The 24,634-nt window shown below is 40.3% G+C and overlaps 1 protein-coding gene across 2 annotated transcripts in view; it reads left to right on the top strand.

Annotated features, from left to right (window-relative positions):
- fstl5 (follistatin-like 5) overlaps window positions 1-24,634 on the top strand; it is a 92,416-nt gene that overhangs the window by 14,562 nt on the left and 53,220 nt on the right. The window contains exons 3-4 of one of the 2 annotated variants that reach the window (XM_026999290.3): window positions 3,769-3,802; window positions 16,722-16,970. In XM_026999290.3, coding sequence (XP_026855091.1) covers window positions 3,769-3,802; window positions 16,722-16,970 — 283 coding nt within the window. The remainder of the gene's footprint in view (window positions 1-3,768; window positions 3,803-16,721; window positions 16,971-24,634) is intronic. The other variant, XM_026999291.3, reaches the window with a different exon arrangement.

The following is a 24,634-nucleotide window of genomic DNA, read 5'->3' as shown; positions in this document are numbered from 1 at the left end:
TGTTTACATATGTTAACATAGTACAGCACTATATATAGTGTGTGCTGCAGAAAATGTATTGCCCAGGAAAGAACATACTCTCACCCCAACCCCACCCCAAGTGTTTAAACAATCTGTTCTACCTCAGCCTCAAATCTATGCGACTTCATACTGAGGAAAATTGAATCTACGTTTGATTCACTTTTTACAATACATCTAAAGGCTAACAGTCTCTATACTGAGTCCCATTATATGCTCTATTTCCATTCTAACGCTGCCTGTCAATTTATATAATCCCTCTCTGTTCTTACATTTATATAATCCCTCTCTATTCTTACATTTATATAATCCGTCTCTGATTTTGCATCTATATAATCCCGTTCTGTTCTTATATTCCTTCTCCATTCTTGTAAGACATCAATAAATATGTAAAAATTAAAAAATTAAAAAATAAATAAATAGATTTTTAAAAAGCAATCAAATGGGCAATCAAAATGCAATGTGCAGAGTTTAAGAAATGTTAAACCAGACAGATCTTTTAGTGTTAGTGTAATGCAAATCCTAAAATGCTGACATACAGATACATTCTTAAATGTTTACCTTCTTATATATTGAAAAATATTGACCTGGAGAAATCCTTAAATGTGTATGTAATACAAGGGATGTGGATGTGCATATGTATTATAGGGGAGAAGGATTAGGTTGGATTCATGTTCTAAGTCCATTGCACTTTTTCAGGATCCAAAGTATACACCACCAGCAGGCAGAAGACTTCCAGATGAGCCCATAATTACACAGATGAGAACAGTCAGATAAGGTCAGAGCACAAAATGCAGTTACATGGAACCCAAAGAACTGGAAATGGCAGCTCAGAAATGCCAAGGCAAAGGCACTGTAGCAATGCTGGATATACAGACCAAAATAATGAACAGGCTGTGGTGGGCAGGGCCAAAGCAGTAGAGCACCAATCAGGATTGGAAGAGCTGATGCGAAGTCTCCTTTGACAGCATAAGTGATTTTGTTGGTTCTCGTCTAAAACTTTTTATTCAAAAATCCCACATCCAGTATGCCTTTGAAAATAGGATGTCTCTCAGGAAGCTCCAGGGTTGAGTGGAGAACTTTGATTCATGCAGGGATTTTGGTCTGAGGGGCCTGAATTTGTTTTACAATGCAGAAACAGACAAGCAGTGACTTCATTACCTCTGCTCGAATCTTCAAACCCAGTTTATGGTAGGAAGCTTTGTCCAGCTCAGACAAATCCCAATCTGATAGCTGGAGATTCAAAGCTGCCCTTTCATTCACCAAAGCCCTGCCTCTTCTTTTATGCCAGTCATTCATAAGGGCATATATGAGTCCACCCACCATTTATGATGATTTAAATGTAACAGAAGCATAAAATGACAGGCGGAGCAACTCTGGGAGAGGAAAAAAAAAGCTTAGATTGGCAGGTGCACATAGAAGAAAAGATTAATTGAATTCCTTTTATTCATATCTCCAAATGAATTCTGAGAAGTTTATCGTTCACAGATAGAGGTGCAGGCATTTTAAAAACACCAGAAAAGTTCAGAGGTGCATTTGCTAGGATCCCAATCAATCTGGACTGGAATAGGTCTTTACAGATCAAAAAAAGTAATTAAGGTCTTGCCTTTATCTGCCGATGAATTTTTAATGCTAATTGTGTCTTATCAGTAAGGCGAGTGAGGACAGAGAAAGAGTAAAAAAGAGTAAGCTAGAGAGAGAGAGAGAGAGAGAGAGAGAGACAGAGAGAGAGAGAGAGAGAGAGAGAGAGAGACAGACAGAGGAAGGAGAGGTCAAGCTGTGTATCAGACTCCATAACCTGCCTCAGTCACACTGGACTGGAGGTGAATAAGGTCAGAGGGAGCAAGGTTTTAGTTTTGTTGAGAGGGCAGCTTTGGTGAAAGGGCTACAGGGGATTTGTGGGTGTGATGAAGTCAAGTGTTGAAGCACGTGGTAGCCAACTCAGTTTCTGTCCCACATACTGGCACTTCACACAGGCTCTACTGGGGAAAATAGATGAAGCTCCACCACACCAAAACAATCAAAAATGTATGCTTCACGTCAGCAACTAAAGCTCAGAGTTACTGATTTTTTACATGACAAAGCTAATTACTGGTTTCCTGTTGAACTACTGTCTTTATGAGGTTTGTACATAGAGATAATTGTTTCATACAAAATATTATAATTGGTTATTCACTTTGAACAAATGAGAAATTAAAGGAAGAATCAAACCAAATTACAGAAAGATTCGGTCAGCAATCCTTTTAGACGTGTCCTCCCTCTATCACTCCCTCTCTCTCTATCTGTGTGTATGTCTATCTCTCTCCCTCTCTCTACTTTTCTTTTTTCTCTTGAATCTTGGGTTTTATATATGAAACTTTACACCAGAAAGATGGGGGTTTTTTCTGTCCTCAACACTTACAAAACACCACATCACACATTATAGTGTTTTAAATTTGAAGCAGTTGTACCCTGTCAAAGTACCCAAAGTCTCTTACCCATTTTATACCTTATGGGTGTTTGCACACACACACACACACACACACACACACACACACACACACACACACACATACCCACACCCACACAAATAGCAGTGGTTTCTGACCACTCTAAATGATAGATCTCTCTCTCTCTCTCTGTCGCTCTCTCTCTCTCTCTCTCTGTCGCTCTCTCTCTCTCTACCAGTAACAGCAGAAACACTTTAGTTCTATCTCTAGGCTTCCTGCATTATGCATCAACTCCATTATGCTCTTCTACAAGTAGGAGAGCAAAAGATTGAAAAAAAGAACTCTTCTCATTCCTCATGTGCCTGGAGTTTACACATCCAGAAAAATGAATATCAGCAATCAGAGTATCAAATATTTATGCCACTGTCCTTCCTGTGCTGGCTAGGCAGCAGATTGCTGCTAGAGGAGGCTAGCACCTGCAGTAATTGGGCTTTTTAATGCCCTCATAATGGGTCATGATTGTTAATACACATGAAATACGGTTTGCCTGGAGGTAAATAATTTGACAGCATTGCCCTTTGAAATAGTCACATTTAAAAATACTATAGCACATACCATTTGTTTTTGTCTCTGGCAATGATAGAGGAAGGAGTTGTAAAGGCTTCTTTTACCCTTTAGAGATAAAGGCAGCCTTGAACCTCCTAACACTGCCTTGCCTCACACCACCCTGCCCCACCTCATCCCACCTTGCCATGCCTTACCCCACCTCACCCCACTTCACTTCTCACCCTGCCTCACCCCACCCCACCCCACTCCACTTAAATCTGCCTCAGACGGTATGTATAAAAACAGGAGAATGAGATTACTGCTCTCTCAATGCAGGGTATGCACAACACTGACTCGGCGTTCAGCAAAAATACAATATTTTTTAAATAGCTATATTTCACTGCCTGAGACCTAAGACTTCCTCTCAGGAGCACTCATGTGACCATAACATTGTCTTATGACACAACTAAATAGGTATTTATAGGACAAGCTTAATCACATGCTATAAATTTTATGCAACTGCCCTTGAGAGAAAAGCAAAAATTGATGTGGAACCACATGTCTCTTTAAATGAGTGTTGCTGCTGAGTGGTTTTTTTTTTTTTTCACAGGGACATGTCTCCGCTGGCTAATATCCCTGGGGGGTGTAAAACTTGTGACATGTTAAGGTGTCTAGTGTCTGGCTGTGACTTGTTAGAGAGCTATTGACAAGCTGTCTGGAGAGCACGTCTCTGCATCATGTTTTATGACTTTGCGTTCCTCTGTTCTTGTTCCAGCAGGACAGGATCCCAGAGAGTTTGCGGAGTAAGGGTATGTACTGTCTCTCTCCATCTCTCTCCATCTCTCTCTCTCTCTCTCTCTCTCTCTCTCTCTCTCTCTCTCTCTCTCTCTTTGCATCTCTCTATCTCTGACTATGTATGTATCTATCTATTTCTCACTCTAAGTCTCTCTTGCTCTCTTTCTCTTTCTCTCTGGCCCACAGCCTTTACATCCTCTCATCTATTCCCATGTGTCCTGACTGTGCAGCTCAAGTTGTTGAGTGTTGCTTGAAGCTGTTCATTTTACGGATGACATTGGAAAGCATGTTGATACAGGTGCTGTGGTTGAAATACATATAATAAATTATAGAATGCTAACATATTGGAGGGAATCAAAGATATTTTTGCCTGTAGATTAATGTCAATTTGATTTTATACTACTTTGAGAGATCTTACTTTTTGTTTGTGTCTGCCAAGAATGGATGTATGTGTTTGTTTGTGTGTGTGTGTGTGTGTGTGTGTGTGTGTGTGTGTGTGTGTGTGTGAGTGAGAAAGATGCAATCACATGCCTCAAGTCTTCCATTACATCAATAAGATGTGGGCAGAGGGAAAAAGAAATGGAAACGCAAGAGCCACGCACTCTCACTCTGACAAAATGCACAACAGAATAAGGACATGGAATAGGTGAAGAACAGAGGGACCAACAAGGATAGAGGGAGAGAAGAGAAAATGTGAGACAAGGAAAAGGAGAGAGAGAGAAAGGGAGAGACAGGGAGAGAGGAGGAGAGAGGAAGAGGAAAAGGATGAGAGAAAAAGAGAAAGAAAAATATTGAGAGAAAGAGAGAGTAAGAAAGAGAGAATCCATTCACTATTTCTAATCTACTGCTGCCAGATGTGCAAAAATTTCAGACATATGGTCCTTGGCTCATATTCCTTGCATGTGTGTCCCTGCTGTATTTATGAATAACTCAACCCTGGAGAAGATGTGTGTGTTTCCGAAATCTTCTCTCCCTCAGTCACATCTCTGCTCTTCTCCCTTCTCTCTGGAGACCAAATATGGTCACATATGGTCATAAGAGGACACCTTGTGTAGGACGAATACCGACACTTAGAAAGGGCTAGAATTTCATGGCGCGATGACAGGCATTGCCCTGGCAAGTAGAGGTGCATGTCTCTTCTGGAGCCCCTGGACCTGCTTCTCACGCAAAAGAAGCTGTGGGAGAATGACAAGACTGATAAAGCAAGGCAGGGGAATGAGTAGAGGTGCCTCCTGTCACAGTGGGTTTAGTTTGGTCATGCTGGCCTACCAGGTTCACACATGTGATGTACCACAGCCAGGAAGATATTTTGTCCTTTTACACTATAGACAAAATGTCCACTGCCATGCAATGGTAAGAGAGAAGGTCATTGGTACCCACCGGGCACACTGAATGACTCAGAGTTGATAATAACACACCTGATGTATAGAAGAACCAGGAGGACATTCTGTCCTTGTGCCTGATGGGATTGTTCATGCACTCAAAATGTGGAAGGCTACAAAAAACAAAATATGATGGAAAATGCTCATGTAGCCACTTAAAAATACCTTAATACAAAAGCATCAGATTAAATAGCAACTCAAGTACCTAATTAATTTCATAATTGTATTCAAAGCAAGTGAAGTGTCCATTTTATTTACCCCCCCCCCCAAGTGTGCTTTTTGTTGCCTTTAGTGTGAAAACAGCAGCTGTTACTGTTCTCACTGAGAAACCACATCAAGCTACTGCCAACAGCAAGAAGAAGAAGCACTTAAGCATGAGGATGTACTTATGTAATCAGCAGTTAAGCAGCATTCAGCATTAAGGACAGTAACAGTGTCATTAATGTTAGACAAACATTTCAAAATATGTTAACCTATGGATATGCAACTGAATGTTACATACATATACTCCTCTGACAAATAGCTCAAAAAGCAAATAAAATTCCATTATAGGAGTTAAATTCATTTGGATAATACACCAGTAGGTCTGCATGAAAATTATAAATACAAAATCCTCCATTAACTGTAACCTTAATCATCCATAGGATTTAACATGTGTTTCTATGATTTCCTGCAAAATTGAAGTTGACTGGCATGTAACTGCATGGTCCAGCCTGAATGAAGAAATGCTGGCTGTGCACACATACAGCTACATTAAAGACCATGTTAGCAAATCGGTATGTGCCAGACCACACTGTAAATCAAGGGCTGGCCTGGAACCAGAGCTCGTCAGCAAGGCAAGCGTCCCGCCGTGCACCCAGAACCAAGCCAAGTGCTCACAGGGAGAGCAGCAAGCCGTCCTGAGGTGTGAGAAATGCACGCCGCTCCTCACCTCCTGCGTCGGCCAAGGGTAGGGCACAAACGGATTTCCACCCTGGCAGGGGCTCAGACGGCAGCTAATCGCAAGTCTAATGAAGAGCTCATCTTACGGCGCAATTGTGGAAGGTCAAAGCTGTAATCGGAGAGGGGACATTATCGTAAAAAGGGCGGACTCACCTGTCGCCAGCTATTCAGTTTAATGCACTTACTCTTCCTTCCACAGCTTTCTCCTCCTTCCTGCACTACTGAGGCCAGGAGAGCACTGCAGGATTTCTACATTATGACCCCTGGAATTTTAATGATTTAGTGAAATTAGTCTCTTCCTAAACAATGAGTGGGGTACCTCTGCCTCACCGTGTTATTACGCTGCAATGCTTGATGCACCAAGAAAGACCTTCCCTGCTGTGGGACAGATAAATAAGCTCAAAAGGAGAGAACACGGATTAGCAGCTCTGTTTTTTGGGAAAGAATTTGAAGACAAAATAGCCTGTGCGGCATGAAAGAGGGCTGGAGTGCATCTGTTTATTGTGATTTCTTTATTGGTTCCTCCCAGTTTGAAGAGTTAATCGAATGCTCATACTTCAGGCCAAAGCCTCTTAGAATGTGCGTGTGTGTGTGTGTGTGTGTGTGTGTGTGTGTACATGTGCATTTGCATGTATATATGCATGTGTGGGGGGGGGTGGATGTGTGGATGTTTGTGGGTTTGTGTGCATGTGGTGTATAAGAGTGCATGTGGGCTATGGAGTGGAGCTGAAATGCAACCCAGTCCAACAGATGTGCAGTATAGCTCTACATTAAAGTCACAGTTACCTGCTGGGTTTCATAAGAGCATCAGTAGAGGACTGGGCTGCTCTCCACCAGACTGTGGTCATTTCTCCCAGAATTATCCGGAGACGGCTCCCTGAAGACTTGACAGACACAGCACCCAGCACTGAGCCGATACACATGTACCTGTCACCTACTGCAATTAGGCCATACCATCAGAGATGGCACTTCACTTGCTTTCAATCAAAACTTGGGGGGCAAGTGAATGGGTTGCAGACTGCACAATGAAATCTGAAAATTAATATTGTTAAAATACATTTTTAATCTTCATTCATTATTCATTCACTTCCTATATGTAACAAATTAATTGAAAACACATTCTCTTCAACCATAATGCTAGAATAATATATTGAAATATGTTATATTCCTCTCAGATATTCAGTGCCAAAGATCATAATTTCAAGAACTTGACAGTGTCGCTGCCGACTGTGTCAGTTTGAGAAGTATAAAGAATAGGTTTTTTTCTTTTTTAACAAAATTCATGAGAATTAATTGCCTGACTACCTGATTTGTCATTTCACTTAATATCATATGCATAAATTTCCTTTAAATGCACTTTTAATTATTCAATTTCCATGTTATTGTATGTAAGTGTTTTTAAGTCTGATTCTTTAAGTGTCCTTGAATGTGAAATGAAGCTCACTTTTTTCCCATTGCAAGATCAGCATAATCACATGCCTCTAAAAGCCACTCAATCATATAGCTGATCATTACACTGCAGCCCCACAAACTGGGCATAATATTTTGGATTTCAAACATTATGTAGTGTGTTTTCTACATTCAGCCCATGGACAGTCGGCCATATGAAAGAATCCACTTAGATGGATGAGTCTCAACAGCACATGAAGGCTAAAATAAACTGAATGCCAAAACTGGGAACAGAGAGAGCAAGATATTCCTGTGTATGTTGTCTGTTCCAGAATGCCTTGTAATTGGAATCTGAAATGAAGTGGCTGGCATGTCAACAGTCACCATGATGCGACTAGAAATGCGATACCTCTGTGGTGACAGTAAAACAGCATTTTAAGGGGAACTGAGCTACTTGCATGATACAAAAAAATATCCCCATATGCATTCTGGGGACTTTCAACACATAGACATGTTTGTATGTAAATGGACTTTGACACTGATTTTTGTGGTTTTGGCTCTGTATTTTTTATATTGAATTTAAAATGATGCAGTACACATATAAGGATAATGTGCAGAATCTCATCTTTTTGAGAATAGTGAATGTGAATGCATGCATAGTATTACACAAGTTTTAATACAATATAGATTCTATACATTCTATACAATTACAATCATAATATTTTATACCTTTTAATACATGCCTCTCCATTGTAGAGAACTACATGTAATTGGATAATCTAACATAACCTTAAATACAGCTCTCATATTCAATGCTTAGCTGCAAATTCTTTGCACTCAGTAACTGTAATAAAGTCTGTGGCCTGCGGTCATCAGCAGATACATCCCTGGTAATGCTTTATAGCCTCTTCTGACCAGGCTGTTTTGTATCTAAATCATGAATAGTGCTCTTATTCTGCACTTTTTCTTCACTGAAAAGTATAAATACTGAAAGTATTCTTCCATCATCACCTACTGTGGGTTTCTGTGGGCACCACCACACTTCACCAGGTTACCAGTATACTCTTGCCTCAACAAGGTACCAAATAATTGATTCTGACATACCCAGCACTTTGTCCATTTCTGATGTGTCGTATTTTCAGACCAACAGTTTCAGTGAAAAGGAAGCATCCCGAAATTAAAGGCAGTCCCCAGCCCTTCCCCCTTCTCCTTCAGGAAGTGGAAAGCAATCAGATGCTATTCCTCCTATGCCACATTCTGTGCTGATCTCACAAAAGCAATAATATCCCAACTTTCCTTTGAGATATTCTTCACGGTTTTTCAAAACCGCCATTATGGCATAATGCATGAATCTGTATGTGGAGACAGCCTCTTCTTAGTGATGGCTGGTTTGAATAATTCACAGGGTTACAGACGTACGGCTCTAAATTGTACATTAATCCTGAAGTCATGTTGCCCCTGCGGGATTTGACTCCATGTTTAATAACGGAGAGCAGCAGTATGCGGTATGAGAGATCAGCAGTGGCCCGTGCTCCACCATGCTGCAGTCATTTCTGCAGACACAATTATTCGTTGATGACTCCCTGACGGCTTGGCGGTAACATCCCATCCCGCCAGCCCACAACAACTTAATATATGATCCCTTTGCCAGCTCTGAGTAAGTTCTGTTATCAGAGAACTAAGAGAGAGGATAGTGTGTGTGGGGTGCCAGGGGACACTGAAGGGGCTTGATAATGAAATTGATGAACGCAATGATGATGAAGCTGATGAAACCACCGAGGATGAAGCTGATGAAACTACTGATGATGACACTGATGAAACCACTGATGATGAAGCTGAAGCAAGATTCGATGATGAAACTGATCAAAAGGTTGATGATGAAGCCGATGATAGCACTGATGATGAAATGGATACAAATAGTGAGGATAAAGCTGATGAAAGTGCTGATAAAACTTATGCAAGAAATAATGAAACTGATGATGAAGCTGATGAAAGTGCTGATGAAACTTATGTGAGAACTTATGAAGCTGATGAAAGCACTGATGATGAAGCTGATGAAAGCACTGATGAAGCTGATGAATGCACTGATGGGGAGGCTGATGAAATCACTGATGATAAAGCTAATGAAAGCATTGATGATACAGTTGATGAAAGCAATGATGGTGAAGCTGATAAAAACACTGAAAATGAAGCTGATTTGAACAGTTATGAAAGTGATGGAAGCTTGTTGAAAATGAGAACAGCAGATTCTGGTTCTCAGAAGAACCAGTGGGCTGAATTTTACCTCATTGATTTAAAACAGTCTGAGAATGCCCAAGGCTTGCTCTCTCTTTTTCTCTTTGTCTCTATTTCCTTTTCTCTCTCTCTCTTTTAAAATTTATTTTATACATATCAACCTGGCAACAGCTGGTTCTGTGGAAGGTTCAAATCATCAGTAAGACTATGAAAACATCTGGTGAGTTATAAACCTTGTGAATATTCAAACCTGTAATTTAACTCCTAGATAGACTTTCAGCACAGCAAGAAAAGTCAATATTTGCATTTTGTGAATATTCATGAGCTGCAAAGCTAGAGAAACAGGAGGGGCTCTAATTTCAACAAAAGGATTTGTACTTCGAAGGTAATGAATCAAAAATACTCAGGAGGGAGATTATCTCTCTAGGGTAGACATTCAACAGATGTTCAGTCAGATGTTTAGGAACATGCAATACTTGTTTTCCCAAGCAAAGAGCAGACTTAAAGATGAAAAGTGCACTTAGTACATTTAGTGCAAATACTTAGACTCCCTGTGTGTTTAATGGTAATAGAATCGATTGTTATTCAGCATCAAGCTAACACTCATCCTGTGTTAGCATAATGCTAATTTGATTCTGCAGCCAAGAGGGCCTCAGGCTGTTTCCTCTGCTTGTCTCCCTTTTCCTCACTAACCACAGTGGGCCTACATTTGACACGCCACCCCCACAGGTTTTTCAAACATGCAGTACTAGCACATCTGCTGTTGTTTTCTGTATCCCAGAACAGAGCCTTGTCCACTGCTCTATAAATAGGCAGCCCCCTTTGAAGCTGCAAGAATACATAAATAAAGAGTAGAGGTCATACTTGTGTTCCTGGATCTTTCAGGTGTAACTGCTGTGAGCTTATGTACTCATTGCATACTTTTTTTAATGTAGGCATTTTTTCTTCATTCATACTGAATGAATAATTAATGATATAGTTGAACTTTGTTGGTTCTCTACAGTATGTGTGATTTTCTTTCTATTGCTCTCTCTCTCTCTCTCTCTCTCTCTCTCTCTCTCTCTCTGGACCAGCTGGTGGGGGGTGCTGTTAGATGAGGTGCACCGAGAGATCCATTTGAATGCTCTCTTCATGTGTGTTAATGCAAGAGTATTTTCTCTCTCTCTCTCTCTCTCTCTCTCTCTCTCTCTCTCTCTCTCTGTAGGTATGTCTGTTTCTCGCTGTCTCTCTTCTGTGACTGATGAGGCAGTACTGAAGCTGATGAGATAAACACTGGGCAAATCATTGTTATATAATTGCTGGATTATGGCTATTGCTACTCTCAGTCCCATGGTGTACCAGTGGAAGCTTAGTAAAATGGTGGCTGTGAATAGGAAATTCACAGGCCACAAAGACAGAGCAATTTTTTCTGCCATAATTGGTGGCATTGACCTGTCATTTTTCACAGTGCTCACTCTGCAGAAATCTGTATTTTAACAATAAATTCATGGTCAAGAAATTGTAGGCAAAAAGTTGAGTACACATGCTTTACCCTTCTCCTGTGATTAGTGTATAGACTTACCTATACTTCATACTTCATTATTTGATGCATGTTTATGTAAGTAAATACTAGTGAGTTGAATTTGAAATTAAGACTTTCAGTTATAGTAATAAGTGTGCTTAACGTTTTGAGTGTATGTTAAAGAGACTAGAAAATGAAAGGTTGACAGGAAAACAACAGTTATCAATAAAGATATCATGGTATGTAAAATAGCTCAGTGCCACTGAAGACAACTTAATACTAAAGGAACTAGCAGTTGGAGTTTGTCAGGACTTTGGAAGCAGCCAAGCACAGCAATGCCTGACAAAGAGGACTTTTTACTGAGAGTACCATTGTAATGGGCACTTATTCTCTTCATTACAAAAATCACTTGCTTTCTTTGACTCCAGGACCTGTTTCTGTCAGGGTATGTTTATAGGAGATGGCATGGTGTAAGTGTCCCTCTATCACCCTTCTGACACTTCTGCAAATTCCACCTTTGATGTTGCAGAACATTGCAGATAGGCCTACAGGTGCTGTTAGTTAAAACTTGTGTGGCTAATGGTAAATAAGAAGCTAATATATGAAAACCCATAAAATAGGAATAACACAGACTTTAGGCCTATTATTTAGTTTAGTTGTTTAAGGCATGTTGCAACTCATTCTCATTTGCAACTAGTCATATGTTTGAAGTCTATGGGACTGTCATGCATGTCAGAAACTGATGCAAAAGGGCACCTTCTGTGTGTATATACTGACGCCAATGGGTTCTGCGCAAGCTTCAATACATGATGATTCGGGAATGAGAATGAGTTGCATGTTATTCAGAAGCAATTGTCAATTATTCAGTGCCTACACTGAAATTAATATGAGAGGACAAGGGATATGAAGTTACAAGAGTGAGGAATGAGAGTCTGAACCCCCTGGCTGTTCCTTGGTGTGCAAAAAGGAAAGCAGGGCACACAGTGTAAGGCAGCATGTGATATGCCCACACATGTGCACTTTTTTATAGGGTAGAGGGTGCTTTCAGTTGTATGGTGTGTGGTCCTAAAGTTGTTCCCTTCCGTGCTGCTATTTTCTCAAAAGAAAATGGTATGGGGGTGTGAGGGTGGGGGAAGCCCTTGAGTCTGCCAGCTGAAGCAATAAGAGAAGAGTGCCACAGTCTCCGACCGACTCACACTGCCAAAAAAGTCTACCTGCAGGTCCTTCTTCAATTGGCCGTGCCCAACTCATTTTATTTCTACAAATATACCTGTCAGATAGGACTTGGCCAGAGATAACACCATAAAACAGACAAATCACTCCAGCAGCTGCAAACTTTCAATATCAACAAGTGTTTGCTCATAATAAAAGTGCAGTGCCCTGTTTGTAATGCTTAAGCTTGAAGATCAGCAATAAAATAATTTGCAGATTTTTTTCATCAGTTGCAATTCCTTATACATATTTCCAGTTCTTCAAACAAACTTCAAAGCACTTCTTATATTGAGAATCCCATATCCACCAAACATATTCATGTGAAATCCATAGCAAATGATGGAGTCAGTTAGCTGCACATAAACATTCTCATATATTTTCAGAGATTTCTGTGAAAACAATGTGAAGGTGTGTGTATACGTATTGTAGAATCTGCTACTGTGGCTTGCAATTAGATCATTACAACTTTGTACTCAGGCGATGAGAAAAAAATTGCAGTGACATCTAGTCACCATTGAGGCAAAAGTGACATGATTTGTGCATGTACCTTCTTTCCCACAATAGCAACATCATAAAATGTAACTGGTATCATACAGGTGCCCTCCAGAAAGATAACGCCTCACTCATGTGTTGTTGAACAGTAATGGGTAGAATATTCTTGTAGGATTAGGTGGCGGTGTCATGTAGGATTAGGTGGTGGTGTCATGTAGGATTAGGTGGTGGTGTCATGTGTTGCCTTGTTTCTTTCATGTAGAGTTTGTAGCATTGTTTGGTGGCCATTTGTCGGGATTTGTTTTCTGTTGTTGCTAATGGATGGAGCCTAGAGGGGCTTTTTAACAGGCTGTGTTGAGTGTAGCTGAAAACTGCCTAATGTTGTTTACTACATTACCCAGAATTCCCAAGGTCCCCACTGTTGCACTTTTGGAAAATACCAGATGAGCCAAGACTTGCCTCTCAGGGAGAATATGATGGGGAATAGAGGGGCCATATGAGGGACATTGCGGTGCTCAGATCAAGTCACAATGGCTTATGCAGTTAGGCTTTAAAGGACTTTAGACTGCCAAAGCCAGTTGGAGATGAGAATATTTACACAACTGCAGTAAAAGATTTCCTTTCCCTGGACCGCCTCAGCATATCTGTATCCAATATGCAGCTCCATACATTTAAAATCTGTACCAATATCAAGGTCATCATAAAATCCCTGTAACTGATGGTAATGTATCAGAGTTACACATGTAAAGGCCTAGGTGTATCTTATATGGCAGATGGCAGTTTATCAAGTCCTATAGTTTTTGCTTCTATTAGTATTCTTTTTGAGTACTATTATGATTGAATAAGATACCTTCAAGTTCTAACTCTGTACTGACTCCTGCAGAGAGATGGGCAGCCATGGGTGAAGTCTGAAGGAAAAGTCCAAGTCTACCCATGGCTGCACTGGAGGCTTTGGCCTTTAGAGTGACGGGATCCGATTTATCCTCTCTGTCCAGGTCGACATCTTATCAGGACACGTAGTGTTAATGTGATGGAGTCAGCCCTTCTTTCTTGGGAGGAGAAGCCTGCTTCAAATACAACACAGTCGTGTTCTTTGAACAAATCAAATTACCACAGAGATTGTGCTGGTCTTCTATACATGGCCCATGTATCCAATCAGAATGGTGCTATAACAAATACTAAGAAATTTATAAATGAATCACTTCATGCACTTGCTTTTTTCTTTCTATTTGTAAGATGTTTTCTCTGCGTACCTCCATTCATATTATGATTACTTCCAATTACTTTTGATTACTCACAATACCTCTCTCTCTGACCCAATGATTTAGCAAAGTGGTGTCACTGTTGTGACTGCCACAAATTCAGGCCTATTCAGAGAGGAAGAGTAGTGCCTGGGAATACCAACATCAAGCCCATCATCAAGCTAACGCCAGATCATTCTGTCTCCGTCTCTCTAAAACGAACAGCACACACACACACACACACACACACACACGCGCGCACGCACACACACACACACACACACACACACACACACACACACACACTTCAACAGTTTGGCCATCAATAACAAATCACTAGAGCTAAATTAGTAATTTGTCTTCGATGTCACTTGCTTGCAGGCTGACACAGCATGCATTCCAATGAAGTCTCTGTTGCCCTTTGCCGACCCTGCTGCTGACATTCAGATTTTTTGTCTTTAGGATTAGACCCTGTGGGAGCCCTTTTGGGGGCCCTGATAAGGATAAAAAGAAGCAGAAACTAACTAACTGAATAAGAGATACATGGCATCATTTGACTGGTCCCTTCATATAGCATTTCACAACAATTAAACAGATAGAGAGCTATAACATTTCTTTAATGTCATGAGCTGAACTGATTGTAACTTGCATAAAAATGAGTCATCCAGAGAAAGCAGGAACAGTAGGGGTGTGAGTACATTGGTTCGCAGGCATTCAGTGTTTATATGGCAAGGGCCAACAATGCAAGCAAATGGTGATAGCATCCCTGCTGTGGCCTCACTAAATAAATTACAGCAAAATAAATTACAGCCCTTCTAATAGTCATAACATTCAGCTGCTGTTAACTTCCTCAGCCAGACAAAACAACACAACCGAACCATGTCCCTTCATGGTGTCGCAGCAATTGTTTGCATTTATTTAGGCCACACAAAACAAAACACTGACGTGCCCAACCAGCAGGGTGCACTGGAGATAACAGCTCCAACCCAAACCACAGAGTGCTTCCTTAAGGGCCCAGACGGGAGTGAGCCCAGGCAGAGCATAAACTCCCTGAGGGTAGGCGTTCCCAGGTGCATTCCCAGCACCGCTCTGTGCTGCCATGGTTATGCAGATTTCACCCAAGGGTGTGTGTGTGTGTGTGTGTGTGTGTGTGTGTGTGTGTGTGTGTGTGTGTGTGATCAGTACACATCTCTACTGCTGCACACAGCCAAAGTTCCAAAACAGATTTACCACTGTACCAAATGTGTACTGCTGAACAATTTTTCATTTGGACACTATTTATTTACTTATGTAATGGGCTATTGAATGCAGATGTTGTATGAAAAGACAGTTTGATCTGATTAGCATAAGCTGATAAGCTTCCAGTAATGCCTTCTGGGAAGAAATGACCACACTGGACTCATTTTTCACACACAAAAGAAAATGTGATTTTATTTGCAAAGCATATGTTTATGGTTTCTTGGTAATTTACCACTACACATATTGGCCATCTCACATTGCTCCTTTCAATTGTGCTTTAAACGTTTAGGGTGCTACAGTTAATACTTCATACCAAAAATCTATTTTAAAAAATCCACCAATCCATCATTTATACTGTTTTCTAATATAAACATTTTCAAAAGTAATGCCTGTCTAATTGCTGTTGAATGTGGTTGTGCTGACATAACGTTCATTTGACCCTTCTACAATTATTTTTAAAGAATACTGTTCACTTTTTTCTTATTGTTTGAAGAACATCTACACTTTCTGTCTCTGTTGTAAAAGAGGTTCACAGACCTACATATCTTAGTTAAAAGTTTTGGAATAAAAGGATTGGGGTAAGAGATAAGTACACTTTAGGTGTGAGAAGAATCTTGGCCATTGACATCCTCCTTTGCCAAACATGGCTGTCAATACCCCAAACAGGCCGTTCTTTCAGAGTCACTGCCTTGGATGGATAATGCTGCCTGGAAGAGACCTGGGGTTAGGAGCAGAGCTGTAAAACTGATGAGCTGGTTTTGGAGCCTCACCCTTTTTTGGTGTCTGTGGCAGGCTGACCAGCTGGTGATCTTTGGTTGAGATTGCCACCATATCACTGATGCTCTTTCTACCTGGTTCAGTGATCTCAGAGTCTATTTCCCTGTATATGTGTATTTCTCTGCCTGTCATATCTATTTACGAATGATCGGGTCTGATGTTTCCAACCCAGTGGCCACTAGTTTTTCCACGTTGTGTAAGCCAAAGTAACCCATCTTGGCTAAAAGCAGAGAAAGAAGGGTAAAAAGCATTGTCTTTCTGAAGGCTTTGAGCACTTTTGAAATGTTTTTTCTTTGATCTCTGAACTGTGGAAAGTGCAACTTTTAAGGAGGGCCTGTCTGTCATGTTCAGCGTTTTGAAAAGGGTGTGCCATTAAGACACTCTGGTCTCACATACTCATATGCCTAATACCTAATGCCTAATATATGTAACATAGAAACAGTTTTACCCAGTTTACACAAGGCATACCATTAACATGAACAGATTCTCATTAACAAATCTCGTCTCCTATGTGTTTCTGCAGGGTTTTTTGGCCAGAATGGCTTTGCAAATCCCTGTGAGCATAAATACTGTGGTCTGGGGAAGCACTGCGTGGTGGAGCACGAGACCGGCCAGGGTCTGTGCCAGTGTCTGGAGCACTGCAAGCCACACTACAAACCTGTGTGCGGATCTGATGGCAAACTTTACCAGAACCACTGTGAGCTGCACAGAGCCTCATGCCTGGCCCACCAGAGGATCACCATCATGCACAGCGAAGAGTGCTTCTACAAAGGTAGGAACCAAGGAGGTAGTTATGATATCTAGACCTGGAGGAAAGGATTGGTTCCCCAGGGCTAAGCTTTTGATACGAGTTCTGCATCAGGGAAAAGGAATCAAAGGCAGTCAAACTAATGGAGAACGTGGGGGAAAAGATACATGCAGAAATGAAGTATATACTAAAGAAGCAATTAGTAGCAACACATTTGTTATGAACAAATGTCAAGCAACTTTTATGGGAAAGATGCAATAATTTAGTAGAAGTAAAGAAACATGCAAAAAAAGGTTTGCTGATTTAAAAATAACTTTAATAATTATTTCATGCTACACCTTTAAATATTGATGGAGAATAAATTACACTGATAACCCCACAATGGAAATATCAATAAGCTTTTGAAGTCATAATTTGATCTAGAATTGGAAATTATATTTGCTAGGCTATGTGCTTAAAGTGAGGAAGGTCTTTGCTGAGCTTAACAAGGCTAAATTACTGCCAGTGTAACCTTGGGAAAGCCAAATAATTTAATACTGTGGACAAGGAAGGAGGATCATTTACTTGCAATTTACAGCTTGCAACAGTAATACTCAAACGCATATTTTGCCTTATTTGCCAGAAATATTTATTAAATTTAGACATGTTAAATAGACTTTCCATTTCTAATTAAGTTTTAATTGAATTGTTAATTAGTTTATTAATGTTAATGATTTGGAAACTGTTTCTTTTTATTAATGAATTTTGCTGACTAACAAATCACTGAATGCAAAGGGATTAGAAGCACTCCTTTTGCTCTTAATCAGAGAGCCTGTTCTGAGATCAGTGAAGTGTCCCTGCAGTGGGATTGGGCAATCAGAGCTCCTTGAACAACACTCAGTTCTATGCTCAGCTCACTCAGCCTATGCTCCCAAATCAAACCCTATCAATGAGCCTGCAGAACTGTCTATATGACATTTGGCCAATTATGATAGAAAAGTGTGAACTGAGCGAGATTCTAAAGTCAAGAAAAGATGTAGCATAGACACTGGGAATGGAGAGGTGTGGGAGGAGGAGGGGTGGGGGGTTTGTTATCTCATTCCCCAAAAAATCCTCACTCATCTATTCAGTCAAGCACCTCCTCATTCTGTCAAATCACATAGACTCAATTTTTGTGCAGAAGTGTCAGAATAGGCTTCCCAGCACCTGTTTGCTCTATAACCATGCCATCCAAACTCAGAATTTGCCTAACTAGTTAAGTTTTTAAATTAAAATATGTTTGAAAATGATGTTCACTTTGTTCACTTTAATAGCCTTGCTGTGATGTTTTGTTTCACTCTGAAAATATCTTTAATTAGAGTGAGAAAAAATGTAAACTAATTACTGCTGGTCATTCTCAGTTCAATCATTACTTTCATAATGACTTTTGTGGAAGCAAGTATATCCCTGTTTCAGTTTCCTTATTTTTAGTCCAGATGTGAGAAGAATTGTGTGTTGATTAGGGTTCTGAGTGCCAAGTGCACTGAAGACATCTCTAAGTGAACAGGAGAAAAATTGCTGTTTGCATTGTATCTATACCCTAGCAGGAACACCAAGTGCCAGACATTTTTCATGCTCTGTACAGTCACTCTCTTATCTCACATAGAGAGTGTATGGGGGGGCTCTGTCAGTCAAATCTCCAAATGGGTTCTGATTGAGGGATTTTGCTCTGGATGAAAAACACTTCAGGACCCCTCTGATCGCTCCTTTTTCATGCCCATCTCTCTCTCTCTCTCTCTCTCTCTCTCTCTCTCTCTCTCTCTCTCTCTCCTTCTCTCTCTCTCCCTCTCTCTGTTGAGTTACTGGCTTTACAGCATGCCATATTAAATCAAATTGAAAATTAAATGGCACTCAATGTCATGTCCCTCCTAATAGGAAGGGTCACATGTGCTGAAGTCAGCGATCTCTGATCTCTGATTGATTCATCAGTGGACAATTATGTGCACAGTAAAGGCATGCTAAACGGCTTCTTCTGTGCCTGCAACCCCACCCTCTATGAAAGCCACACCCATCTCTGCAACATTCTCTCTCCATCGCCCCTGTGGAATTTGACTGAATCGACAGCCAGCACTGGTAAATATTGATATCGATAGAGCTCAGTGCACAATGAGGCAAACCCTTCTGCGTATGACACAGCACGTTAGTTTAAAATAGTTGGACTGACACTTCACTGTACACAGAGATGAAGCCTTTTCTATCCTTTTTTGCTGAGACAGCAAAGTAGCTGCTTGCATTACCATGTATAAATGGTCCACCATATAAAGTATTGTTGAAACAGAAGCTTGATAATGAAATGTTCATCTTTAAGGTCAAGCAGGAAAACTGCTGCACACAGAGAGAGAGAGAGAGAGAGAGCCACAAAATTCCTGCCCGTAGGGATGTGGTGTGGTATGAGTGTTTGGACATAGTGGGGGTATAGTCTGTAAAGTTGGTGAACTACACTATGTGATTCCTAGTGAGAAGTGGTTTTGTGCCCCACATGAACAGCAACCTGATTAGCTTTAGAGACCGAAACAATACTCATCTCTTTCTCTTTTTTTCCTGCATGGTAGGAAACAACAGACAAATTTAGAACAAGAGTGCAAGACGTGTTACCTGTTACAGGAAACAAGCAAACAAACAAAAAAATCCCAGAATGTGCTCGTCTCCAACTGTACAGACGCTGCAATTATTCCTCTTCAGTTACTCATTGCGCCATATGTATATTTCCACCAGGGAAATGAGACTGCATGTTGAAGTGTCTGACTCTAATCCATACACTGTTTGAGTCTGGGTTGTCTCATCTCTTTTAAAGGGGGCTCAGAAACTATGCCATGAGACACACCGACACTAACTGTTATATTATAGGTACATTCTTCTCTCCGTATTACTCCAATCTCTTTCATACGACCGCAGATTCTAGGGAGTCTGCGGTCTCTCTTGGGTGGGCTCTCTAAGTGAAGCTCTGTCAAGCATAAATTTGCTCTCTGCACTCCACTTTCATGTGGATACTTATGTTTTAGGCTTATACGTAAGTTGTTTGTAAGATGTCATGAACTTATGAAACATAGAAGGCATATACGTCCACCATTGAGGCAATCAAAGGTGGAAAGTTCAGATTCAAAAAGTCCTCACTAGGATTTTGAATCAACCATCTGGGTTTGCCCATTGGCCAAGTTTCCAACCTTTTATGTTTTATTTTGTTTTTGTTTTTTAACTTTTCATTTTTGAGCCTGTGGCATCATAGACAGTTTTCTGGAAGAGATTATCTCAATTTTGTCTTCTGGGTATAATTTGCACAACTCTTAGAATACTGCAGTTCTGCAAGTACAACAGCTCCACACAATTAATTAGAAGTCTTTTTCTGGTGAAACAGCACTGACATGGAATTAGAGAGAGAGAGGGTGAAAGAAATTCATAATCACAGTCTATTGGTTTCTGTGTCTTATGAGCTTATGCATTTTGCTTATGTATTTGGCTTTTCATACACATCAGAAGAGTTTTACCTTACCACAGTAAATCTGCAACCATGGGAAACACAAGGACAGGCAAATTCCCTCAAACCCATTTCTTCCGCATGCTTTGTATGGAATAGCATGGCCTTGCAAGAACTCTGGCTCATGTTCAGCATGATTCTAGTGTTTCAGATTTATCATACTGTGCTGCTTTTGACTTTATTGCAATCTACTCCATTTTTGTTTGTTTATTTTAATGACTCTACATTCAATTCACAGACAAAAGTCTTAAAACCGTATATTTACGTATATTTAAATATTTATATTTAAAACCGTATATATTCAAATATATGTTTCCAGTGGATTTTGTGGAATCATAATCAGAGCTAATAAGTGATTCTCAGAAACAAAGGCATTTTTAATGTCTCAACCCAGTTGCCATGTCAAGTTTTCAGCTGAGCACAGTATACAGAAGATTGAAGTAGTATCACTCTGGTCAGGGCAAATGCTCTGGACAATACCAAAGAATGTGGAAGCAAAGTCCTTTAGCACTGCTAATCACTGAACCAGATCCTTGGGTTTTACTTGCACATGTTCAGGCAGGGTGGTAAAGACAAGAGAAAGAGGCTATAAAATGTGATAGAAAGAGCACGACAAGCATGGAATTCCTTATAGAACAAGAACATAGCACATTCAAACATTGGTAGTCTGAATGTTCAAATCTGTTGGACATTAGAGCTCTTGTAGTTCCAGTTTGATACTGCATTGTTAAATTGAATATTTTAACAGTTTTGTTTGCAGTAGGAATACAATAAGAAAGTGGCAACTGAACTAAAAGGAAAAGAAAGAAAGAGTACAATGTGCTGTCTCTGAGCTAAAACCATTGAAAAAATGAGGATAGAACAGTATGGTCTATTACAACTCCTGCTTCCTCACTCTACAAACACAGGAGAATGAGGGCACACAGGACAGAAGACAGTTAGTGGAGGCATAACGTTTGTTAATTGAGCCATTCTCTTGATGGACGTTCTTTTCCATTTAAGCTTCCTGCCATTTTATTAACTGCCCCATGAATTTTACATCATATAATAGCAGATATACATGTGCACATTAGTGGATAGATGGGATGCCCAGAACTTCTTATTGCAATGAGATGAAGATGAATTTTGTGAATTTAGTTGTAGTGATGGTTGGATATATTTTGCATCTTATGGGGAAAGACAATGACCCACTTTGGCAGAAATTATATCATAAGGAAAATCGAAACTCAGAATGGTCTGCTAAGACTCTTCAGCTAGATGCCAACAGTTACTATCATTAGTGTTTGAGAAGCAAGGGAAGTGGTTTGAGAATTGGTCAATCTTGCCCTGCTGGAATGACATACATGTCAACTGAGCTCATCTTCATTATTCAGAAGATTAGCAAAATGTGGCACTTGTACCAAATGCATGACAGTTTACATTGAAACTGATATAGTGGTATGAGATTGGTTGCAATGTCTCCCATCACTTGTCAAAATAAAGTTGCATCATTATCTCATTATTATCTTTAGCATACATAAACGTTCCCTGTTTGAATTGCTGTCTCATTTTTCAGTCAGCCTACTATATAGCTGGGATTGACTAGAGAAAAATGACTGACATCCCTCAAAATGTAGGGCTTGTAGAGATTTAGTGTAGCCAGGAAATGCAGTATCATGTGGAGGTCAAGGATAGATAAACGAAAGCAGACTGCATCAGGCTTTAAAGGTTTTATGGATGGTTTTAGGGTCATGTGGTGATTCTGAAGCATTATCACCTGTGCTTGTTTAAGGCATTGTCTCTGATAACTTCATCATAAATGAAATATGTGCATTTCTACTTCTTGTATATTTTGATTTTTTTTGTTTTTGGGGTTTTTTTTTCAGTGCGATGTGAGTATGTGTTGGGGATGCATAATTGAGCATGAAAACCTTTTTTTCACAAAGGTACTGCAGTAGTCAAAGAAAAAATAATGTAAAGAAAAGTCAGGGTCTAAGCTTCATTCCCGTCAGTGCCCATCAGGGGCCTGGGTAGCCAACGCACCAACTGCTCCTACTGTGGAAGACTCCTGAAAAGCAGACACATTTGACAAGGCTAAATGCAGATTTTAATAGAAATTGCACTTTTTAAAATACATTGCCTGCTTTTCTTCCTTTAACTTTTCATTACATGGTCCCAAACACCTTGCTTTATAGGGCTCTTTATGTTGTGTAACATCCCCACTGAGGCCTTAGTGGGAAGTTAGAATTGAAAAGTTAAACTATACCTGAAAATTCCTTTTTATTGTAGACTATGAGCTTGGGAGGGTTTTTTTGTTTGTTTGTTTGTTTGTTTGTTTGATTTGGGTTTTGTTTTGTCTTTTGCTCGTATTACTAATACCTGCAATAGAATAACTGCACAGACTGACCAGGCAAATTAAGGCTGTGATGTTGCATCATCAAGAAGGGAGCTGAGCTCTTGTTTTGGCCACTCTTCCCTGAAGGTGAGGTTCAGTGGATAAGCCTCTGGTCTGGTGAGACACCGTGATTAGAATGTGATGTTTTTAAAAGGCTTTCAAATGCTTTATGCAAATGGGAGTCACCTCAGAGATACAGCAGACATCTGTTTCTTAGTCCATCACTTTAAGCATATTATTTCTCTCCAAGAAAGGCTGCACACATAGAAATACCTTAGCTTGCATTACCTTGTAATGTTTTCAGCTACCTGGTATGAAGCAATTAATCAGCTGTAAGTGCTTTCAGTGTAATTTCTGGAACAAGTGAGACTGTTCAGTGTGCATCTAGACAGCTTTGCAATGCGTTGCTCTTCTCTGATGGAGCACAGCATGCCAGTCAGGGAGCTTAACAGGTTAACTTCTCAAACTCCAGGCTTTACTTAGTTGTTCAGTAGCTGCTGTGAATTATTCAATGACTACATTAAAACATGGCAGGTATTAGAGAATATGGAATAAGAATGTGGAGGCATGTGAGAATGAGGGACTTCTGTAGTTCTTGGAGATACAGGGGTGGATGAAAACATAATGGGAGTGCACACAAAGGAATGCAGTGGCTTTTACCCGAGATAAGCACGCATGTTCTGGCAGTGGGAGTCTAGCTGTAGTTCTTCTTTCTTTCCATTGAGCCGAAAGGCAGCACTCACTATTAGGGCCAACTGCTTTTCAAAAGACTAGGCTTTTCCACACAGCGTGATGGCTGTGTCATTTGTTTTCGAAGTGGGAAAATAAAAAGCATGTGACTCGTGACACTTTGACCAGTGGGACTGATCTCCTAAGACAAAATGCCGCGGTTTTCTCCAGCTTGGCAGTGGCAGCTGGCAAAGTGCACGTAGCTCCAGTAATGAGCACATGTTAATGGTGCACTTCAAAGCACGTGATTAGGCTTTACAGAAAAATGGGTAAAGATCACGTGACTCCTGAAATGAAATAATTAATTATTACAGATTGGCCAATTAATGCATCAGCCCTCCTGATGTGTGCAGTAACACTGTGACAAGATAAACATCAGCAGAAGCACTAAGAAGGGGGATTCTGTTCTCTTCTTGCTTATTTTCTTTGTTTACTGCTTATTGTTGTGTTAAAGATAACTGCATTTCATGCACTGCACACCAAGTGTGTTAATATTCAGTGTATTATCTGGAAACTACACAGCACTAGATTTGAATAAGTGAAAATGCACATATACAGTCAGGACCATGTTCCAGGACACATCCTGGCCAAAAAAGCCAGTTTATATCACAATACAGCACTGAGGAGCAGTGACCAACTGTGAACAACACAGTAGGTCATACTCTTGTCTGTATGTGATATTACTGCAGATGACTATGCAGGTACTTCTGTCCATAGCAGATCTGCCCAAGGCATGTGCTCTGGACTAGAACACAGTACCACTGGAATGCCAATCGCTGGTCAAAGGTTGCCTGATCATTTAATGCCTCTGGCATGCACCCAGAACACAGCATATGTGGCAGGAAGCATCCACCCCGCAACCTTGTGAAGTTGCAGAAAGTTCAGATTTCTGTACTGAGGGTTTTGCCACTCTAACTAGCACATGAGAGGCTGTCAGCTACATGTGGTGAGAGTGTGGTTATATTTAGAGAGAAACCAATAATCATTGTCATGATAACATGCTGGGGTCAATACACAAAGCAGCTCCAAACACAGCAGGCAAATCCATACTAGTCAGCAAAACACCATCAAATAATGAGAACAAATTGAATA

This window comes from Electrophorus electricus, chromosome 16, assembly GCF_041902795.1.
Source record: "Electrophorus electricus isolate QZ-2024a chromosome 16, ASM4190279v1, whole genome shotgun sequence".
NCBI classification, from domain to species: Eukaryota; Metazoa; Chordata; class Actinopteri; order Gymnotiformes; family Gymnotidae; genus Electrophorus; species Electrophorus electricus.
This window is presented reverse-complemented; position numbering and strand designations above follow the sequence as displayed.